Source organism: Pseudorasbora parva, chromosome 14, assembly GCF_024679245.1.
Source record: "Pseudorasbora parva isolate DD20220531a chromosome 14, ASM2467924v1, whole genome shotgun sequence".
In the NCBI taxonomy this organism is placed as follows: domain Eukaryota; kingdom Metazoa; phylum Chordata; class Actinopteri; order Cypriniformes; family Gobionidae; genus Pseudorasbora; species Pseudorasbora parva.
The window spans coordinates 20,601,312-20,620,437 of NC_090185.1; the positions used below are offsets into that span (position 1 = coordinate 20,601,312).

The 19,126-nt window shown below is 37.4% G+C and overlaps 1 protein-coding gene across 2 annotated transcripts; it reads right to left on the bottom strand.

Annotated features, from left to right (window-relative positions):
- Positions 1-177: 177 nt before the first annotated feature.
- On the bottom strand, positions 178-18,487 carry ttc39c (tetratricopeptide repeat domain 39C). 2 transcript variants are annotated; one of them, XM_067415809.1, is made up of 15 exons: positions 18,135-18,487; positions 17,832-17,989; positions 14,244-14,292; positions 11,891-12,019; positions 11,680-11,794; positions 9,392-9,758; positions 6,751-6,919; positions 5,429-5,522; positions 5,117-5,224; positions 4,921-5,030; positions 4,689-4,812; positions 4,509-4,606; positions 4,243-4,347; positions 2,120-2,158; positions 178-2,036 (listed from the first exon to the last, which is right to left on the bottom strand). In XM_067415809.1, exons 2-15 carry the CDS (start codon positions 17,972-17,974, stop codon positions 1,947-1,949), a joined length of 1,740 nt encoding a protein of 579 aa, XP_067271910.1. In that variant the 5' UTR covers positions 17,975-17,989; positions 18,135-18,487; the 3' UTR covers positions 178-1,946. The 2 variants fall into 2 exon arrangements, with proteins under 2 accessions (XP_067271910.1, XP_067271909.1); XM_067415808.1 differs by having other exon boundaries at positions 17,832-18,018.
- Between the last annotated feature and the right edge of the window lie 639 nt (positions 18,488-19,126).

The window sequence follows — 19,126 nt, forward strand, 5'->3', positions numbered from 1 at the left end:
ACACACATATAATAATGTGAAATGAATAAGCTTGACCTATTTTCCCTGTTTCAAACAGAGAAGGTTCTAGTCTACGTGCCTTCACCCAAAAATGTAAATGATTTACTCACCCTCATGTTGCTTCAAAACAAGGCATCTTCTGTTATCATAATTCAATGAACACATTGACCTCACGTACAGTGTTTGATGGCAAGTTTCGTTATTTTATTATTGAAATCTCCTAATTCTATTGTCCTCACAAGGTATAAATACCCTGAACATCCAATATTGACACGTTTCACAGTGAAGACATGTTTTGAGCTTAAGATCGAGTTACTGAGAGAGACCAGAGGGGCTTTTTCATAGAGAATCGTGTACAGTAGTGAATAAAGCCCACCGAGGGACAAACATATTACATCTATGGGGCCAAGAAAATAAGGAAGAGCAAATTTCACAACAATTTCACAATATATACATGACTCAAATTCAATTCAAGTTATTTAGAGGCGACATCATCAAAAGGAGATACTGATTTGCTGTTGAAAAGCTTGGGTGAAGAATATTATTACAGAACACCTGGCACAAAAAACAAAAACAAAATACAACATAGTTTGTCAAAAACAAGGTCCAAAATGAAATGACCTCCTCTGGTCCAGAGAAAGACCAGTAGGTAGTTGTGCATGGTTTCCACTTCAGAAAATGTCTGCTGTCCAGCAGAGGACATGAGAATGAATGTTATGGCAAAGATGCTGCTGTTCTTAAACTGAATACACAGGTGTACAGATTAGATGAAATTAGTCAAATGTATGTTATAGCATCACCAGAGGAACCCTGACTTACTTTAAACCTTGTGACCCCTTTGTAATCATCAACCCTAGTGTTAAAACTTTGCAGTAAATACAATAAAAACAGCCAACTTTGATTGTAATGCATTTTAACCTGTAGAAGTGTCTTCAACTAGACTAGTGACAAAGAGATAAATCAGCCAGACCTATTCAACGACCAATGTGACCATTTTGCCTGCTCAGAAGAAAAAAATGTTTCAATAAGAAATGTTTCTTGAGCAGCAAATCAGGATATCACAATGATTTTTGAAGAATCATGTGACACTGAAGACTGGAGAAAGGATGCTAAAAATTCAGCTTTGCATCACAATAATAAATTATATAGTTAAATTGATTTAAATATAAAACAGTTATTTCTCAATATTATTTTTAATATTACTGTTTTTTCTGTATTGTTTGGTAAAATGCAGCCTTAATGAGCATAGGAGGCTTCTTTCAAAAACATAAAAAACTATTATTCCAAACTTCTGACTGGTAGAAAAAAATAAACAAATAAATAATTCATCATTACAAATTTGAGTGAAACAACTTTTTAGATTTTACTCAAATCGGGCTCAAAAATAATAATAGATTAAAATATTCAATCATTTCAGTCTCATATCGGTCGATCACTACACTTCACAATGGTGCATACAATCTTGATTTGACATACAGGTAAGGTTGGATACTCTTATTTATTAAAGGGTTAAAGCGTTACACAATACATGTTTCATTTTTATGTGTTAATGTTATCTATGTTCTATCCCATGCTAATGTATTTTGTATGATAGCGCAAGCTATGGGAAAGGATCTAACCAGTTAGTCTATTCGATTTATCGTGTTTCTTTGTGAGAGTTAAGTTTTGCACTTCAGATCAATCCTGAACACAAAATCTGTGTATCTGCACTATGATGTGGGTGTAAATGTGAACGTGAAAATTCAATATCATTGGGACCAACAGCTACATGAACAGTGATTCAATACTAGGCGGAAAAATATTGGCGAACACGTCCTCTGTCAGCTGAAGTCCGCTGACTTTCGGTTTCTCCTTCCAGAAAAGCATGATTACTTCAAATGGCTTTCATTTCGAAAAGTGCTGGACAGGAGCGGTCAAAGTACGGTGCACCTGGAGGTCGGACTGGGTCAGTGAGGGACCACTTCCTTTATTGAGGCGAGGGCAGAATGGATACGGACATGCAGTCTGTTCTCAAAGTCGTACCCGGTGTAGTTCTCCTGCAAGCAAAAGTAGTCATCAACTGAACTCAATTTACTGATGTATTTAAGACACTAAAATCACTGACATGTCATGGTCTTACCTTGGCCTGAAGCAGTAATGATCTTCCTTTACTCAGAGTCTTAGGGAAAAAAAACAATATTAAGCATATTTAGAAATCGTTACAAAGAAAGAAAAATCCAACAAAAATATATTTTATAATAATGCACAATATCAATCCTAATTTTGGCTTGCACCGATACCAGTATATCGGTTTGAAAGGTTTCGGTATGGATGCACCGATACCAGTATATCGGTTTGAAAGGTTTCGGTAGGGATGCACTGATACCAGTATATCGGTTTGAAAGGTTTCGGTATGGATGCACCGATACCAGTATATCAGTTTGAAAGGTTTCGGTAGGGATGCACCGATACCAGTATATCGGTTTGAAAGGTTTCGGTAGGGATGCACCGATACCAGTATATCGGTTTGAAAGGTTTCGGTATGGATGCACCGATACCAGTATATCGGTTTGAAAGTTTTCAGTAGGGATGCACCGATACCAGTATATCGGTTTGAAAGTTTTCAGTAGGAATGCACCGGAAAAAAACGATATTAAGCATATTTAGAAATCGTTACAAAAAAAGAAAAATCCAACAAAAATATATTTTATAATAATGCACAATATCAATCCTAATTTTGGCTTGCACTGATACCAGTATATCGGTTTGAAAGGTTTCGGTAGGGATGCACCGATACCAGTATATCGGTTTGAAAGTTTTCAGTAGGGATGCACTGATACCAGTATATCGGTTTGAAAGGTTTCGGTAGGGATGCACCGATACCAATATATCGGTTTGAAAGGTTTCAGTAGGGATGCACAGATACCAGTATATCGGTTTGAAAGTTTTCAGTAGGAATGCACCGATACCAGTATATCGGTTTGAAAGTTTTCAGTAGGGATGCACCGATACCAGTATATATCTGTTTGAAAGGTTTCAGTAGGGATGCACTGATACCAGTATATCGGTTTGAAAGGTTTCGGTAGGGATGCACCGATACCAGTATATATCTGTTTGAAAGGTTTCAGTAGGGATGCACTGATACCAGTATATCGGTTTGAAAGGTTTCGGTAAGGATGCACCGATACCAGTATATCGGTTTGAAAGTTTTCGGTAGGGATGCACCGATACCAGTATATCGGTTTGAAAGTTTTCAGTAGGGATGCACCGATACCAGTATATCGGTTTGAAAGTTTTCGGTAGGGATGCACCGATACCAGTATATCGGTTTGAAAGTTTTCAGTAGGGATGCACCGATACCAGTATATATCTGTTTGAAAGGTTTCAGTAGGGATGCACCGATACCAGTATATATCTGTTTGAAAGGTTTCAGTAGGGATGCACTGATACCAGTATATCGGTTTGAAAGTGTTTTTTAGTAGGGATGAACCAATAGAGATACCAGTATTGGTATCTGTATCAGGTTGAAGGTTTTCAGTAGGGATGCACCGATACCAGTATCGGTTTGAAATATAATACAGAACAGTAACAGAAGCCCATACAATACATTATAACAGGCATAATTAAGCATGAATGTGACTGAAGGAAACAACTATTTGGCTAAACAAAATATACCAACTAAAATAATTAATATTATTTTGATTTCTCTACCTAATGTTTAAACAATATATATATATATTATTTAAAATAAGAAATGTATTAAATTTAAATTTTGACATTTAATTGTTTATTTTTTATAAATGCAACTATCGTTACTCAGCATTGGCAACTACCATATTGAAAGTTTTAGTATCAGACTTTTTCTTGAAAAAGTTGCATTGGTGCATCCCTAGTTTTCAGTTCAAAGTAGTCTGAAGATTTTTAAGGCCATACAGTATTGATATTCTGGTTGGTTGCTAGGTGTTGCTATGCAGTTGCTCAACAAAAAAAATCCAATCCAGATATTATTCATATAATTTCTTAATTCTAGCTGGATAATAAAGAACAAGAGCCACACAATGAGATTCACGGTGTAATGTTTTTTTATATCACTTGCTCCAAATTAAGGTTTAAGGAGATAATATATCATTTATTTCATAATTATATCCAACATAATTTATGGAGTAAAGTTCACTAATTCTATATGTGAATGCTTACCACAGGATTTTGCACTAAACACAGTGCCTTTAAATTGAGAATAAAGTGATTCGGAATGTTATTTACCTCAGGTTTAGCCAGTAACACACAGCCCAGCTCATAGCAGGAATATGGCTGCACGTAGCTGTTATTCAGACGGCCGTATTCATCCTGCGCTGCCAGCTGGAACGACTGCGAACAAAATCAGAAGCAGTATTAAGCACTGTATGTGAGCGGATAAAGATTAAACCTGTGCCAGATCATTCTGAAACATGTGTTTAAGGTGTCATCTTCTGCATTTTGTAACATTTGCCCCTGAAATTTTTTAACTGTTTTTGGTTAACTGAACAAACCTGAACAGCATCTTTAATATTTCCCAGACATTTCTGAATAGCACCAAGCAGCAGGTGTTTTAGGCCCAGGCTTGATGGGTCATCCAGCCCCTGTAGCACTGAATACAGCATCAAGATAAGTGTTATAATGAGGGAAGAGTGAATGCATTGCATCTCGCTTTAACTCAAGGTTCTCTTTACCTTGATTCATAAGCTGGAGTTTTGAGGAAGAGCAGTTTGGAAGAGCTTTCCATAAGTATAGCACCTCTACAATACCCAGAATGCACAGCTCTCGCGTAAGTGGGACTTTCCTCAGTTTCTCTGCCTAGTGAGACAAAATGTAGAAGAAACAATTTAGAAATAACTAATAAAAAAATTAAAAAAATGTGGTTCATACAATATTTACATAATTATATTAACTAAAATAACTCACTCTTTTCAGTGCAAACTGCTCAATCTGATTGTTCTTGCGTTTAAAAAGCTTCTGGACATCTCGAAAAACAGCTTTGGCTCCCTCTAGATCACCAGAAGCCCCCTGACATACTTTGGGTTGAGACGCAAAAGCTTTTATCAAAACGGTTATTTTAAAAGACACGTTCGAGAGAGTTTGACAGACAAAATAATCTGACCTCCAGTGAGGTAAGCATAGTAACACTGCGACCATCGGGATTCATTCTTCAGTCGCTCAAAAGACCTGAAGGCATCTTCAAAGTTCATCTCTATCATGCTGCACCAGCCTGCAAATCCAGAACAAACGGAACGATATACACAAAACAATGAATTATTAATTGGTTGGAAACTTTCCACATACGATTAGGTACATGTTTTTCTAAATGGCAGGCCTAAATTCACTAAAATTGCTTAAAAAAAACAAAACAAAATCACTATACTTTGCAAGCACTGATTCTGTTCCCACTAAAAAGACGAATATATATTTGTACCAATTTCATAGAGGCACACATGTTGAATCTCTCTTTGGTCTGAGGCGAACTCCAGAGCATCCTGAAATGACGCCAGTGCACTGTTGATTTGGCACTGAAAAAGAAAAGATACATACATTATCAAACCACGATGTATACAGATACGATTTGTTCACACACACACACACACGTATAGATCAGGCATAACATTATAACTTCTGACATGTATAGTAAATAACACTGGCAATGCTTTCATCCTGGCACCTCTTAGTGGGTGGGATATATTAGGCAGGAAGTGAGCATTTTGTCCTCAAAGTTGATGTGTTAGAAGCAGGAAAAATGGGCAAATTTAAGGATTTGTGTGAGTTTGATAAGAGCCAAATTGTGATGGCTGGAGGACTGGATCACAGCATTTCCAAAGCACTTTGTGGGGTGTTCCCGGTCTGCATTGGTCAGTATCTATCAAAAGTACTCCAAGGAAGAACAGTGGTGAACTGGCGACAGGATCACAGGTGGCCAAGGCCCCCTGATGCACGTGGGGAGCGAAGGCTGGCCCGTGTGCTGGTTCTGATAGAAAGGTGTCACAATACACAGTGCATCGCAGTTTATTGCACATGGGGCTGCATAGCCGCAGACCAGTCAGGGTGCCCATGCTGACCCCTATCCAAATATATTAGCATGAGAGCATCAGAACGGGACCACAGAGCAATGGAAGAAGGTGGTCTGATGAATCATGTTTTCTTTTACAATGCGTGGATAGCCGGGTGTGTGTGCGTCGCTTAGCTGGGGAACACATGGCACCAGGATGCACTATGGGTAGAAGGAAAGCCGGTGAAAAAAAGAAAGGAAAAAAAGAAGGAAAGCGGGCGGAGGCATTGTAACGCTTTGGGCAATATTCTGCTGGGTAACACTGTGTCCTGCCATCCATGTGGATGTTACTTTGACACATGCCACCTACCTAAGCATTGTTTTCAGACCATGTTCATTGTAAAAAATAAATGTTGACTTGATTTCCTTTTACTCAATTTTCTTATTTTTTTAGACCATGTTCCTGTGCCCTGATTTAACTCGAGATGCATGAAACAATGTATCATCTTGTATCAAAATGACATTTCTTTTTCTCTTTGTATTGGGAGATGTTAAACATTAATGGTTGGCTTTGGATGGCTTCCACTGCATCCAACACACCCACTAAAAGAAAGTAATTGCAGTGGTTGTATAGTAATTAAACATCATGGAAGATTAAACCGCACTATTATTTCAAATACTTAATCACGTCAATGGATTATCAAGCAACCATCATCTGCTCTGGTGAAACTGATGCGAAAACCCTAAATGCCCACCTCTAATCTCTGCACCCGTCCCTTGAAGAAAATGAAGAGAGAGGAGTTTGGGTAGACCATTGCCTTCTTCTGCAGAATGGCTTTAGCCTCCAGGAGCCCGGCACGCGAGTCAGAGCCGTCCAGGGCAAAGAAGGGCTGCACTACGGTGTGGTACCACAAGAGAGCCAAACTGAGAGAGATGACATGAGAAAAGAAGTGAAAGTATATATGACACCGTTTGGATGTTTATTCATATATTATATTAATATATAATATATTTTGTGTGTACAAACTGAACAAATGCTACAGCGGCATCGATTCGGGAAAAAAACCCTGCATCTATTCATCAGAAGAGCAAATTGGGAGGGTTTTGTCCCAGGCTGGATTAAGTATGCTTAAATTCATCTCTATTATTAGAACTGTTCCGCAATCTGTCAGCCCCTGGCCATGAACAACCGAGAACAATGAATCTCAGAGAAGTGTAAAAAGGGTTATGAACAATTCAGTTCGACGTAGTCAAAAGTAGTTCAAGAATAAAGTCTTACCTCTTTAAAAAAAAAACTACTTTTGTTAAATTCAATGAAAAAAATCAGAATGATGACTATATGGAATTTGCCATATTTCTAGGCTATGGGTGGTTGCCAGGGCGTTGCTTTGTGGTATCTAGACTGTTCTAGAAGGTTGTTTGGCCATTTCTATGTTATGTTGGTTGATAAGGTGTCATGAATAGTCTTTCTACTAATAATGCTAGGGTGTTTTGGATGGTTGCCAGGGTGTTGCCATATGGTAGCTAGATTGTTCTGGGATGTTTTTAGGCCAAATCTAGGGTTTTCTTGGTGGTTGCTAGACTGTTGCTAGGTGGTTAATAAGGTGTTATGGATGGTCTTGCTTTTAATAATACTAGAGTGTGGTGGATGGTTGCCAGGGTGTTGCTATGTGGTAGCTAGATTGTTCTGGGGGGTTGTAAAGCCATTTCTATGGTGTACTGGTGGTTACTAAGGTGTCATGGATTGTCTTTCTACTAATAATGCTAGGGTGTAGTTGATGGTTGCCAGGTTGTTGCCATATGGTAGCTAGATTGTTCTGGGATCTTTTTAAACCAAATCTAGGGTTTTCTGGGTGGTTGCTAGACTGTTGCTAGCTGGTTAATAAGGTGTTATGGAAGGTCTTGCTTTTAATAATACTAGAGTGTGTTGGATGGTTGCCAGGGTGTTGCTTTGTGGTATATAGATTGTTCTAGAAGGTTGTTTGGCCATTTTTATGTTATGGTGGTTGATAAGGTGTCATGAATGGTCTTGCTACTAATAATGCTAGGGTGTTTTGGATGGTTGCCAGGGTGTTGCCATATGGTAGCTAGATTGTTCTGTGATGTTGTTAGGCCAAATCTAGGGTTTTCTGGGGGATTGCTGCTAGACTGTTGCTAGGTGGTTGATAAGGTGTTATGGAGGGTCTTGCTACTAATAATGCTAGGGTGTTTTGGATGGTTGCCAGGGTGTTGCCATATGGTAGCTAGATTGTTCTGTGATGTTGTTAGGCCAAATCTACGTTTTCTGGGTGATTGCTGCTAGACTGTTGCTAGGTGGTTGATAAGGTGTTATGGATGGTCTTGCTACTAATAATGCTATGGTGATTTAGATGGTTGCCAAGGGGTTGTTATGTGGTTGTTAGGGTGTTTTGGATACTTGATAGGCTGTTGCAAAGTGGTTAAGATGATATGGATGGACACACTGCCCTGTGTTGTGGATGATTGTCAGGGCATTGTTATGTGGTTGTGGATTGTTCTGTTGCTAGGATATGAATGGTGTTTGACTGCACAAAAATTACCATAATGCTATAGGGTGTTGCAGGTGGTTGCAAGGGTGTTGCTATATGGTTGCTAGATTGTTCTGGGTGGTTACTAGGCTATTGCTATGGTGTTATGGGTGATTGGCGTTGATAATGTTGTGTGGTTCCTAGGCTGTTACTAGACTCTTAGACTGTATGAAATTGCCATAATGCTAGGGTGTTGTGGATGGTTGCAAGAATGCTGCTATGTGGTTGCTAGGCTGTTGCTGGTATCTGAATGGTGTTTGACTGTACAAAATTTGCCAAAATTGCTAGGGTCAGGGTGTTGGGAATGGTTGCAAGGGTGTTGCTAGATTTTTCTGGGTGGTTGCCAGGCTGTTGCTAAGGTGTTATGGATGGTGGCTGCTTTATTGATGGACTTTTTGAAAGACCTTCAATGCAAGTTATTTTTAATACATTTTAAAAGTCTGATGATAACGGGCTTGAAAATACAATATCATCTGCTTTTTGATAATATTTGAATTCAAAATTAAATCATTTTCTTTCTTCCATTCTTTATTAAAACCAGTAATGTTCAGTAGTAATGGTTGAGTCTGTGCTAACATTTGCTTGCACGTGCTCAGATGGCCTTTTCCTCTAATGCTCTTTATCTCTAATTGTGACCTTTCAGATGCCATCAATTATGTAACCCCTAGTTCAGCGGTGTAACAGCATGTACTCACGAATACACGGCTTTGCACAGAACATCATAAGGGAGGAAATTTCCTCTGGCATATAAGCTCAAAACATTTCAACAAATGCTAATAAGCAAGAATACAATCACGTCAAAAGCTGGACTGTCATTGGTGCGAGAAACACCAAAAAAATGTTGGCTTACGTGGCGAGTGGGGCTTTCATATCTTTGCTCTCGCTGGCATATGCTAAGGAGGCAAGACCTTGGTGACGGTCTCCAGGGAAGCCCAGCAGGTTGACGATCTTGAGCAGGTGTGGAGGCACCATCGAAATACACAAGTGAAAGAGCCCATAGCCGAAGCTGACCGAACCCTTCAGGCGATCCAGAACCTCTTCTGTTACCCGGCCATCACTCTCAGTTGACGTGTTCTGGTTGGCCTGATCAGAGACCAGCGCCCCCTCCTGGTCGGAGGACTGTATCCGGCAGGCTTCCTGCAGTTGGCTGATGTCGCTGTAGCATTTGTTGTACATCTTCCAGGCCTTACGGAGGATCCAGCCTCCTTTGATGTATGCTGAGGGGCGACAGGTCATTGCAATATTAAATTAAAGAAAATGTGTTAACAGCTCCAAAACACTGTAATGTTCTACAGCATTATTAAGATTTTTTAAAGGTGCCATAGAATGAGTTGATACAATATGTTAAATTGTTCTCTGACATAGAGGGTATGTGGCTTATTTAAGGGCAGGTTCATTTACAACCCTAGAAATTGTCCCTAGGATGTAATGCTCTTTTTTTGCCTTATTTGGAAGAGTCATGAATGTTAATGTTGAGCTCTGCTCTGATTGGCTTATTTCAGCAGCTCAGCAGTTCAGTGAAGCGCTCGTGAGTCCTGACCGTCCTGACAGAACACAGACCGACTGAATGACACTAAGCAGAACATGTCAAATGGAGATTGCTAAAATACAGGCTACTTGTTTATTGGTGTTTTCAGATCATCCGCACGAGAAAGAGAGAGCGCGCATGCTTGCGGTTGCCAGATTTCAGTAATTTAAATCCTCCAAACAGAACTTTTCTTTTCTGTGAAAAGAACACGTATACTATGCTGTGTTTTACCTAAACATGCCCAATCTGGCAACCATATGCACGATCTGAAAACACCAACACTACTTAAAATGTGTCATTCAGTCTACATTTTAGACTAATCTTTTTTCGTCAATGATATTGCATGTTTATATAACGTTAGTCACAATGTAGGCTGTGCAAGTGACTGTGATGTACTCTGAATTAGGCCTATGATGTTTTTGCATGCTTTTATTAAGTTCTCAAAAATATAAATATATAACTTATATTTTTACAAAATGAATAGCCTTGTCAAATGACTATCATTATAACTTATATGGTGGAAAAGGGGACGTTTGCTGGAAGGATCGAATGAACAATCTGTAAGCACCGTACCTACGGTTGTATTTTGTTAAACAAAGGAATATTACCCTTTGTCATTAGACACACTATTTAGTTTTGTATTACTTGGAGTTTCCTGTTGTTACTGTACTAGCATCTTGCGTTATCTAGACAATGCTGTCTCTCTAAGAAACCTTCAATTTAATCAGAAATTGTTTAGACAGCTAGTCAATAAGTGGATAAATCTTACTGCTTGCAGGAATATAGTTGCCCCTTTCTTCAGTTTAAGACACTGAGCGAAGCTTGCTTGAAATGGGCCGAACAAACGAACGATTTTGAAATTAATTGTGTTATCTGATTATAATAAACCTCAACCATGACTGTTAACGTATGAAAAGTCCTCACGTCCCCTGTAAAGCCTAAACATTATGTGCGTCATGAGAGTTGCCGTTTTTGCTATTCTCAAGTGTCTTGTTTACCTGCAGTCCTGATGATTCTGCCTTGTCAGTTTCGCCTGACAATGAACATGTTTTGACAGATGCAAATGTTGGGGGCGTACATATAAATTATCACCAATGGTTGCGTCATGGTTGGCCTCATGTTGAGAAGCACTTATTTTTCCATTGTGTCTTCTGATGCACGAGATTTACATTTGAAGGTGGAGGCAATGATGTTTGAGACTCACAGTATGTGATGTCCATGTACTGAACTCTTATTATTTCACTATCGCAAGGTTAATTCAATTTTTCATTCAAGAAGCTGAGAAGCTGAATTATGTTTAATAATCTTAATCTGTGTATACTACTATAACTAAATATATGTAAATAAACTACTATAAGTAAATAAAATATTTAAAAATCTAAAATTAAAGCAATTTCATTATATAGGATAAGTAGTAGTATTAATTATTATAAATAATTTTCAAATAAATCAAAAAACATTTATTACATAAATACAATAATAATAAAAATACAATGTTCTGCACAATACCTGCACTTCTATCCTCTCTAATATTTAAAGTTTGTTTACCCTTGGCATGCAAATGTTTCAAGCAGTTTTTCCAATGTAAAACGTAAGCATTCAGAACCCACCTGAGAGTTCCTGCTTGACGAAGGACAGAACGGCGAGGTAAACCTGGCAGTCAGCCACGATGATCTGTCTCTGAAGACGATCCACAATCACCACTCCTGATCTCTGCGAGTCCATCTGGCATGAAGATAAAAAAAGTACGAAAATGTGAAGAATGTTAATGCAAGGAATCTGGCAAACAAATCCCATCCGCTGCTGCTGCCACACACTCACGCTCTTCTTTATTTTGTTGCGGATGGTCTCGATGACGCCGGCGTTGTCGCTCTCGCAAAGCTTTTCAGTAGTCCTCAGGTCGTCACTGGCCATCTGCATTTTTTCCTCCTCGAATGTCATCATGGCATTCTATGATCACACCAATATTATGGCTGCACAATGTTGGAAAAAACTGACATTGCAATATTTCGCTTTTCACCATTGACTTGAATAGCAATGGTTTTCACCAGATGACTTGAACAGCTATATTTGGAAAAAAATCATTCTACAAAAGGGGTTTTCAAAGTCGAAGACAGTGGACCTTCTAACAGCGAAAGTGAACTTAATACTTGTGCGTTTTTTTGGATGTGCCATCCTTTTACAAAACCTTTACAAGAACAAACTCAAACCTCTTTCATCTTCTGAAAAAACGCACACTTAAAATGGATTAAAATCCATCTAAATGAGAATATTAAGGACTACAACATCTATACATGTCCCTCACTAGTTACACTGTTATTTTTCATAACAGTAAGAAAGTGGTAATATCACTGTCGGAAGTAAAATACAGAATAGACAGTCCCAAAAAAAGGGCCTTTACTTAAAGTCTTGGTGAAATAGAAGCCATGACAGTTCTTTTTTCTGTAATGTGAAGTACACTACCAGTCAAAAGTGACATCACAGATCACATCCTGAGGCACTGGCGTTGACATAAGAGGTTATGATAAGGTCTAATCTTTAACTCTTGAGGAGAAACTCGAGCTGTGTTCATACAGTGTACTGCACAGTAAAATCTCAAAACCGCCTACTACTTTTTTTAATGGAATGTGAAACAGTATGCATTACACAACCATAAACATTCGCCTTTTGGGTTTTCCATGCAAACTGTACATTATAGTGTGCCATTCCACTATTCCAAACACTACCATTATTACATTAAGGGCACTAGAATAGAATAGAATAGAATAGAATAGAATAGAATAGAATAGAATAGAATAGAATAGAATAGAATAGAATAGAATAGAATAGAATAGAATAGAATAGAATAGAATAGAATATTCACTTCAGGGGAAAAAATATCCTATACAATAGGATATTGAATTATTTGCTATGCTCCTATAAAATAAAATAAAAATTACAATTTACCTTAAAAATATTCAATACAAATGTAAATTTGATTTGCCACTCATACAAAAAATAAATAAAAATGAAATAATTTGACTTTAGAAATGAAATAAATTGGGGGTGGGGGAAGCTAGAGGGAATAAAACTACATTTGATAAATAAATTAAATTAAAAAATAAATATAAATCTTTTATACAAATGTAGACTAAAATTAAAATAAATGTGTATTTGCTATTCTCATACAAAAGGAAATAAAAAATAAAATAAAAATGTATTTATTTATTGAATTTCAGAAAAAAGATATCCTATTAAAAATATATATATATTTAAAATAAAAAACAATATTTGCTATTCTCCTATAAAATAAAGGGAACATTTTATATATATATTATATATATAACATTTTTGAAAAATAAAATATTCGATATATAAATGTAGAATAAAAAAAATCCTATAATTAAAAAATAATAATAATTTAAAAAAAATAATCGTTTTGAACATGGTCTCATTTTCTCATTTCACTTCCTGTCCTCTCACTCTTATTAATGGTCAGGATGAAACGAGAGCAGCGCTGCAGGAAACAGGACTGCGGATGGAGTACGAATGAGAGCATTTGCTGACTGTGTCATGACATAACCGAGATTACAGAGATGGACAAGGAATGATGGGGCTGATGTCAAACTAATTAGACAAGACAATGACCTTGGGCTGCCCAGCGGATGTTGCCACTACTGCTATTCGCTTTGTTTTTTCTCAGAATGCTTTCTGTTAAACAGCAGGCTACTTGCCCCAATAAATACAGGGTTAGCGTTAAAACTCGCTTAGTGGCTAATATTCTGGGCAAGCATCTTTTAAAAATCTTAAAAGGAGTTTCATGAACTGCAGAGTTGCTAGTATCACTTTCAGCCAATTCTGTGGCAAGCGCACTGGATGTACTAACTAAGGGTACGTTTACACGACAATGTATGCTCAATCTACAATGTCACTTGGTAAATAAACACTACGCACCTATAGACTGGACATGTGATGTGCATTATGTATAATATCAGTTTTCACAAATTCATGTTTTTGTAGTTTACACAGAAAACATGCCTTTTACAACACACTTTTAAAAGTTTGCGTTTTCAGGCCACCGAAACACAGTTGTCTTGTAAATGAATGGCCAAAACGCATACAAAGTTTTACGTTTTTAGTTAAAAACGGTGTTGTGTAAATGGCCCCTAATAGTCTTTTAATGGAGTTCACTTACCAAGAAGCTGACAAAACTGGCACCGAAGCTCATCAGAGGACTGTGGGTCCTGCAGACAAAATATGGAATCATGGGATATGGCAAGCCAGGTGACGAAACAACACACTAAAATGTTTAGCCTCTGAAAAAACATTAAATATTCCCAAAAATCTAAAAACTGATTTAAGCATGGTAAGATGCCTTATAGAGCGGAGAGCAATATACAGGTGCTGTCCTATAATTAGAATATGATCAAAAAGTTTATATATTTCACAAATCCCGTTTAAAAAAGTTAAACTTGTATATTATAATCAATCATTACACACAGACTGATATATTTCAAATGTTTATTTATTTTCATTTTGATGATTATAACAGACAACTAAGGAAAATCCCAAATCCAGTATCTCAGAAAATTAGAATATTACTTAAGACCAATACGAAGAAAGGATTTTTATCCTTTGCCAAATCTTGGCCAACTAAAAAGTATGAACATGAAAAGTATGAGCATGTATAGCACTCAATACTTAGTTGGGGCTCCTTTTGCCTGAATTACTGCAGCAATGTGGCGTGGCGTGGCATGGAGTCGATCAGTCTGTGGCACTGCTCAGGTGTTATGAAAGCCAAGGTTGTTCTGATAGTGGCCTTCAGCTCTTCAGCATTGTTGGGTCTGGCATATCACATCTTCCTCTTCACAATACCCCATAGATTTCCTATGGGGTTAAGGTCAGGCGAGTTTGCTGGCCAATTAAGAACAGGGATTAAGAACAAGGATATCATGGTCCTTAAACCAGGTGCTGGTTGCTTTGGCTCTGTGTACAGGTGAGAAGTCCTGTTGGAAAATGAAATCTGCATCTCCATAAAGTTGGTCAGCAGCAGGAAGCATGAAGTGCTCTAAAACCTCCTGGTGTTGCCCTTGGACCTCAGAAAACACAGTGGACCAACACCAGTAGATGACATGGCACCCCAAACCATCACTGACTGTGGAAACTTTACACTGGACCTCAAGCAATGTGGATTGTATGCCTCTCCTCTCTTCCTCTAGACTCCGGGAACCTGATTTCCAAAGGAAATTCAAAACTGAATTTAATCAGAGAACATAACTTCGGATCACTCAGCAGGAGTCCAGTCCTTTTTGTCTTTAGCCCAGGCGATGCGCTTCTGACGCTGTCTGTTGTTCAAGAGTGGCTTGACACAAGGAATGCAACAGCTGAAACCCATTTCTTGCATACGTCTGTGCGTAGTGGTTCTTGAAGCACTGACTCCAGCTGCAGTCCTCTCTTTGTGAGTCTCCCCTATATTTTTGAATGGGTTTTGTTTCACAATCCTCTCCAGGGTGCGGTTATCCCTATTGTTTGTACTTTTTTTCTACCACATATTTTCCTTCCCTTCACCTCGCTATTAATGTGCTTGGACACAGAGCTCTGTGAACAGCCAGCCACTTTTACAATAATCTTTTGTGTCTTGCCCTCCTTCGTGCAAAGTGTCATTGGTTGTCTTTTGGACAACTGTAAAGTCAGCAGTCTTCCCCATGATTGTGTAGCCTACAGAACTAGACTGGCAGACCATTTAAGGGCCTTTGTAGGTGTTTTGAGTTAATTTTCTGATTAGAGTGTGGCTCCAGGTGTCTACAATATTGAACCTTTTCTAGATACTAAATTTGGGATTTTACATAGTTGTCAGTTATAATCAAATAAACATTTGAAATAGATCAGTCTGTCTGTAATGAATGAATATAATATACAAGTTTCACTTTTTGAATGGAATGAAATAAATCTACTTTTTAATGATATTCTAATTATATGACCAGTACCCGTATATTCCAGTTGGTGGCTGAAAGCAAAATAAAACTGAATATTATATATCATAAAATGTATTATATAATATTAAATACATAAATTGTGGCAGGGATGTGTAGAACTTTTTTAATGATGCGTAACTCCGTGCAGACCTGCTCATAAGATTATATTTCACATTAAACAAGGAATTACTGCATATAAAGCCTAAGCACTACAATCTTAATAGCATTAAACCTAATTACCATGATTATCTGTATCCTTAAGCATGACTTAAGTAGCGGTTTCTTCTGATATATAAACCCTCATGCTTCACTAATAATTTTTTACTGTTTCTTCAATTTTATTGCATTAATTTAATATTTGAATTACTATTTACAGTTTACACATTCACAAATCAGTCAAATAGATACAAAAATTAGGCCTTTTCCACTCAAAAAAGGTGACTTATTTTTATATTTCCATCTGCATTGTGTGTACATCATCAGTCCATGTTTTTGTTCAAGCGTGCGCCCATGCCTAGGGCTACATCCACCAGGCAAACAACCATTCATCTTCTATGTACCCATAATTTTATTTATTTGATGTAGACAAAGAGTTGTCTATGTTCTCACGAGAAGGTTTAGCTCCACTGTATCCTTATTTTTTTTAAAGCATTTGAGGACAAATCCCATGAGACCTATTAAATGTGTTTGATAAACTTCTCTTACAAAAATTAACGATGTCAAAAGTCCGATTTTGGACTGTTCCACCTCTACTGTATCCAACAATTAAAACAAAACTATTGACAACATAATGAATTGATATTCATATTATTGTAATAAGAAGCTACTTTAAGTATTTAGTAGCACCAGTGTTATTTTAATATAATTGGGATACTATTATTATGGTTATGCTTATTAAAAATATAGAATTATATTTTATCTGTGTAGTTGTTATACATTTTTATTTCAGTTTTAGTTTTTAGTACTGAGAAATGGTGCTTGGCCACTAGCTGATTTGAAAAGTTGTTTTAAAAAAATGTTTTACTCTGCTGGGGAAGTTTGTGAAAGCCAAATCTGCTCAGATTTAGCGCAAATGTGAAATGTGAAATATGAAATTTGTGAGTCATCATGATTGCTGTTGATCTTTCTTTCGCTTTAGTCTCTTTTTTATTCCTATTGTATTTTGCATGTGATAGCGTGTGATGTTCTTCTGATGTAATATGGAAGTTACCCTTGTAAGTTTGCACTTGCTAGTGTGTTCTTGACTCACTACTCCTAATGTGTGTATGAGCAGAGCAGCACAGAGTGTTGAGGAGCTGAGCAAGGCAGAGCAATTTACAAATAGTTGGAAACATTTGGGATATAACATATGGGATATTTTTTGATATTTTACTGCAAAAATCCTACATAGTGCACTTTTAATTTACATGTTATTTGTTTAAAATAAAGCATTAAAAATATCTAACTATCAATCGACCAATAGATAATATGGTTTATTATTATTTTTTATAAATTGGGCTAGTAGAAGTTCTGACTTAAAAATTAAGTAGCCAAATTACCCAGTGAGTGAAAAAAGTTAATTTCAAACCGTGTGTGTGTGTGTGTTGATAAACAATTGTTTAATTGATGATAATGATGATGGTTTATATCTAGAAGAAAAATGACACAGATGGATCAGTGTTTTGAGGCATGTCCCATGTGTTGGTCATGTTGAAAATGAATAGAAAAAGACAGGGAGGCCAAATAATTTGCCTCCCATTTCTCCAAACAAACACAGCCCATTTTAAAACACAGATCACTATAAACTCATAGAGGCATATTAATCTTACCTGTATCTCCTGAAGAGCTCGTCGCTTTCTTTGAAGCCATTATTGAGCAGCATATTGATGCCTTGAAACGCCAGCTCGGCGTCATCGATCTGCTCGGCGTTCTCCTCAACCTGCTGCTGCTGCGGGGAATCAGGGCCTGCCATCCTCTCTGTTTATTCCTTTATTCGCCAAAAAAAAACTCGTTCTGCTGTAAATAAACGCAGTAATAAAACAGGCTAGTTGTTTTGTTCGCAAGCGAAACGCGCCGAATAAACAATCACCACAGGCGCGACACCCTGCGAAATGAAATGATATTTGATTTACCAATGCAGAGCAAACCGCTGGTGAAATGTCGTCTGGATATAGTTTGATCCCTTCCGTGTTCGATCAGCGGTGCTAAGATGTTTTTCGATTCGCAGTCGTCCCCTCCATCAGGCCGCCGTTAGCTATGAAATATCAGCTGGTCGTTCGCATAGCATAGCAGCATCGCGCGTTACGCAATATTAAAAGGAGCAACAGAGAGCAGTGACGTTATTGTCCCGTATCCGCTTCTCATTCACTCCACTGAGGTGCAGTAGGTGACAGAACTGATGCTGCTTTGAAAGAGAAGCTTGACAGCTTCCTCTGGAGTCTAGACAGTAACACGCCCTTAATTTGCCTCCAACCAGGAAACGACTAGTAGCACGTTAACCCTTGGCTTGCAGTTTCTCTGCCTGATTTGGATTCATCATAAATTTGAATCGGTCAAACAAAAAGAAGACTGAGTCCGTAATCGTAAAACTATATAGTAGCCTAGCTATAGGGCCGTAAGCAGCATAGATTGAGGGGGGCAAGATCAAACTACTCGATTTTTTTCCTCAAATATGGTAGTTTTGAATTGAAAATATGCATTTATGTGATTTATAAGTTTGAAGAGACAATTTTTTTTTAATGTTTTCGACATATCAGGCATAGAAATAAAAGTAGCCTACATATGTGCATATTTTAATGCAAATGTTATTAGCAAAAAGTTCAAAATGATTATTTCCCAACTAGAAGACCTTTGATTCAATTGACATTAAATTCTTTTGATTCGATCGATTCACATTAAATTCATATTCGATTAACATTCAATTCCCTTTCCTTTCACCTTTAATTCGATTTCCATTTGATTTGCGTTCAATTTGATTCACTTACAATTTAATTTACACTTTATACACATTCAATTCGATTCACTTTCAATTCACAATTAATTCACATTTTATTTGATTCACTTTCAATTCACACTTAATTCACATTCAATTAACTTTCGATTCACAACGCAGTACATCAAGATA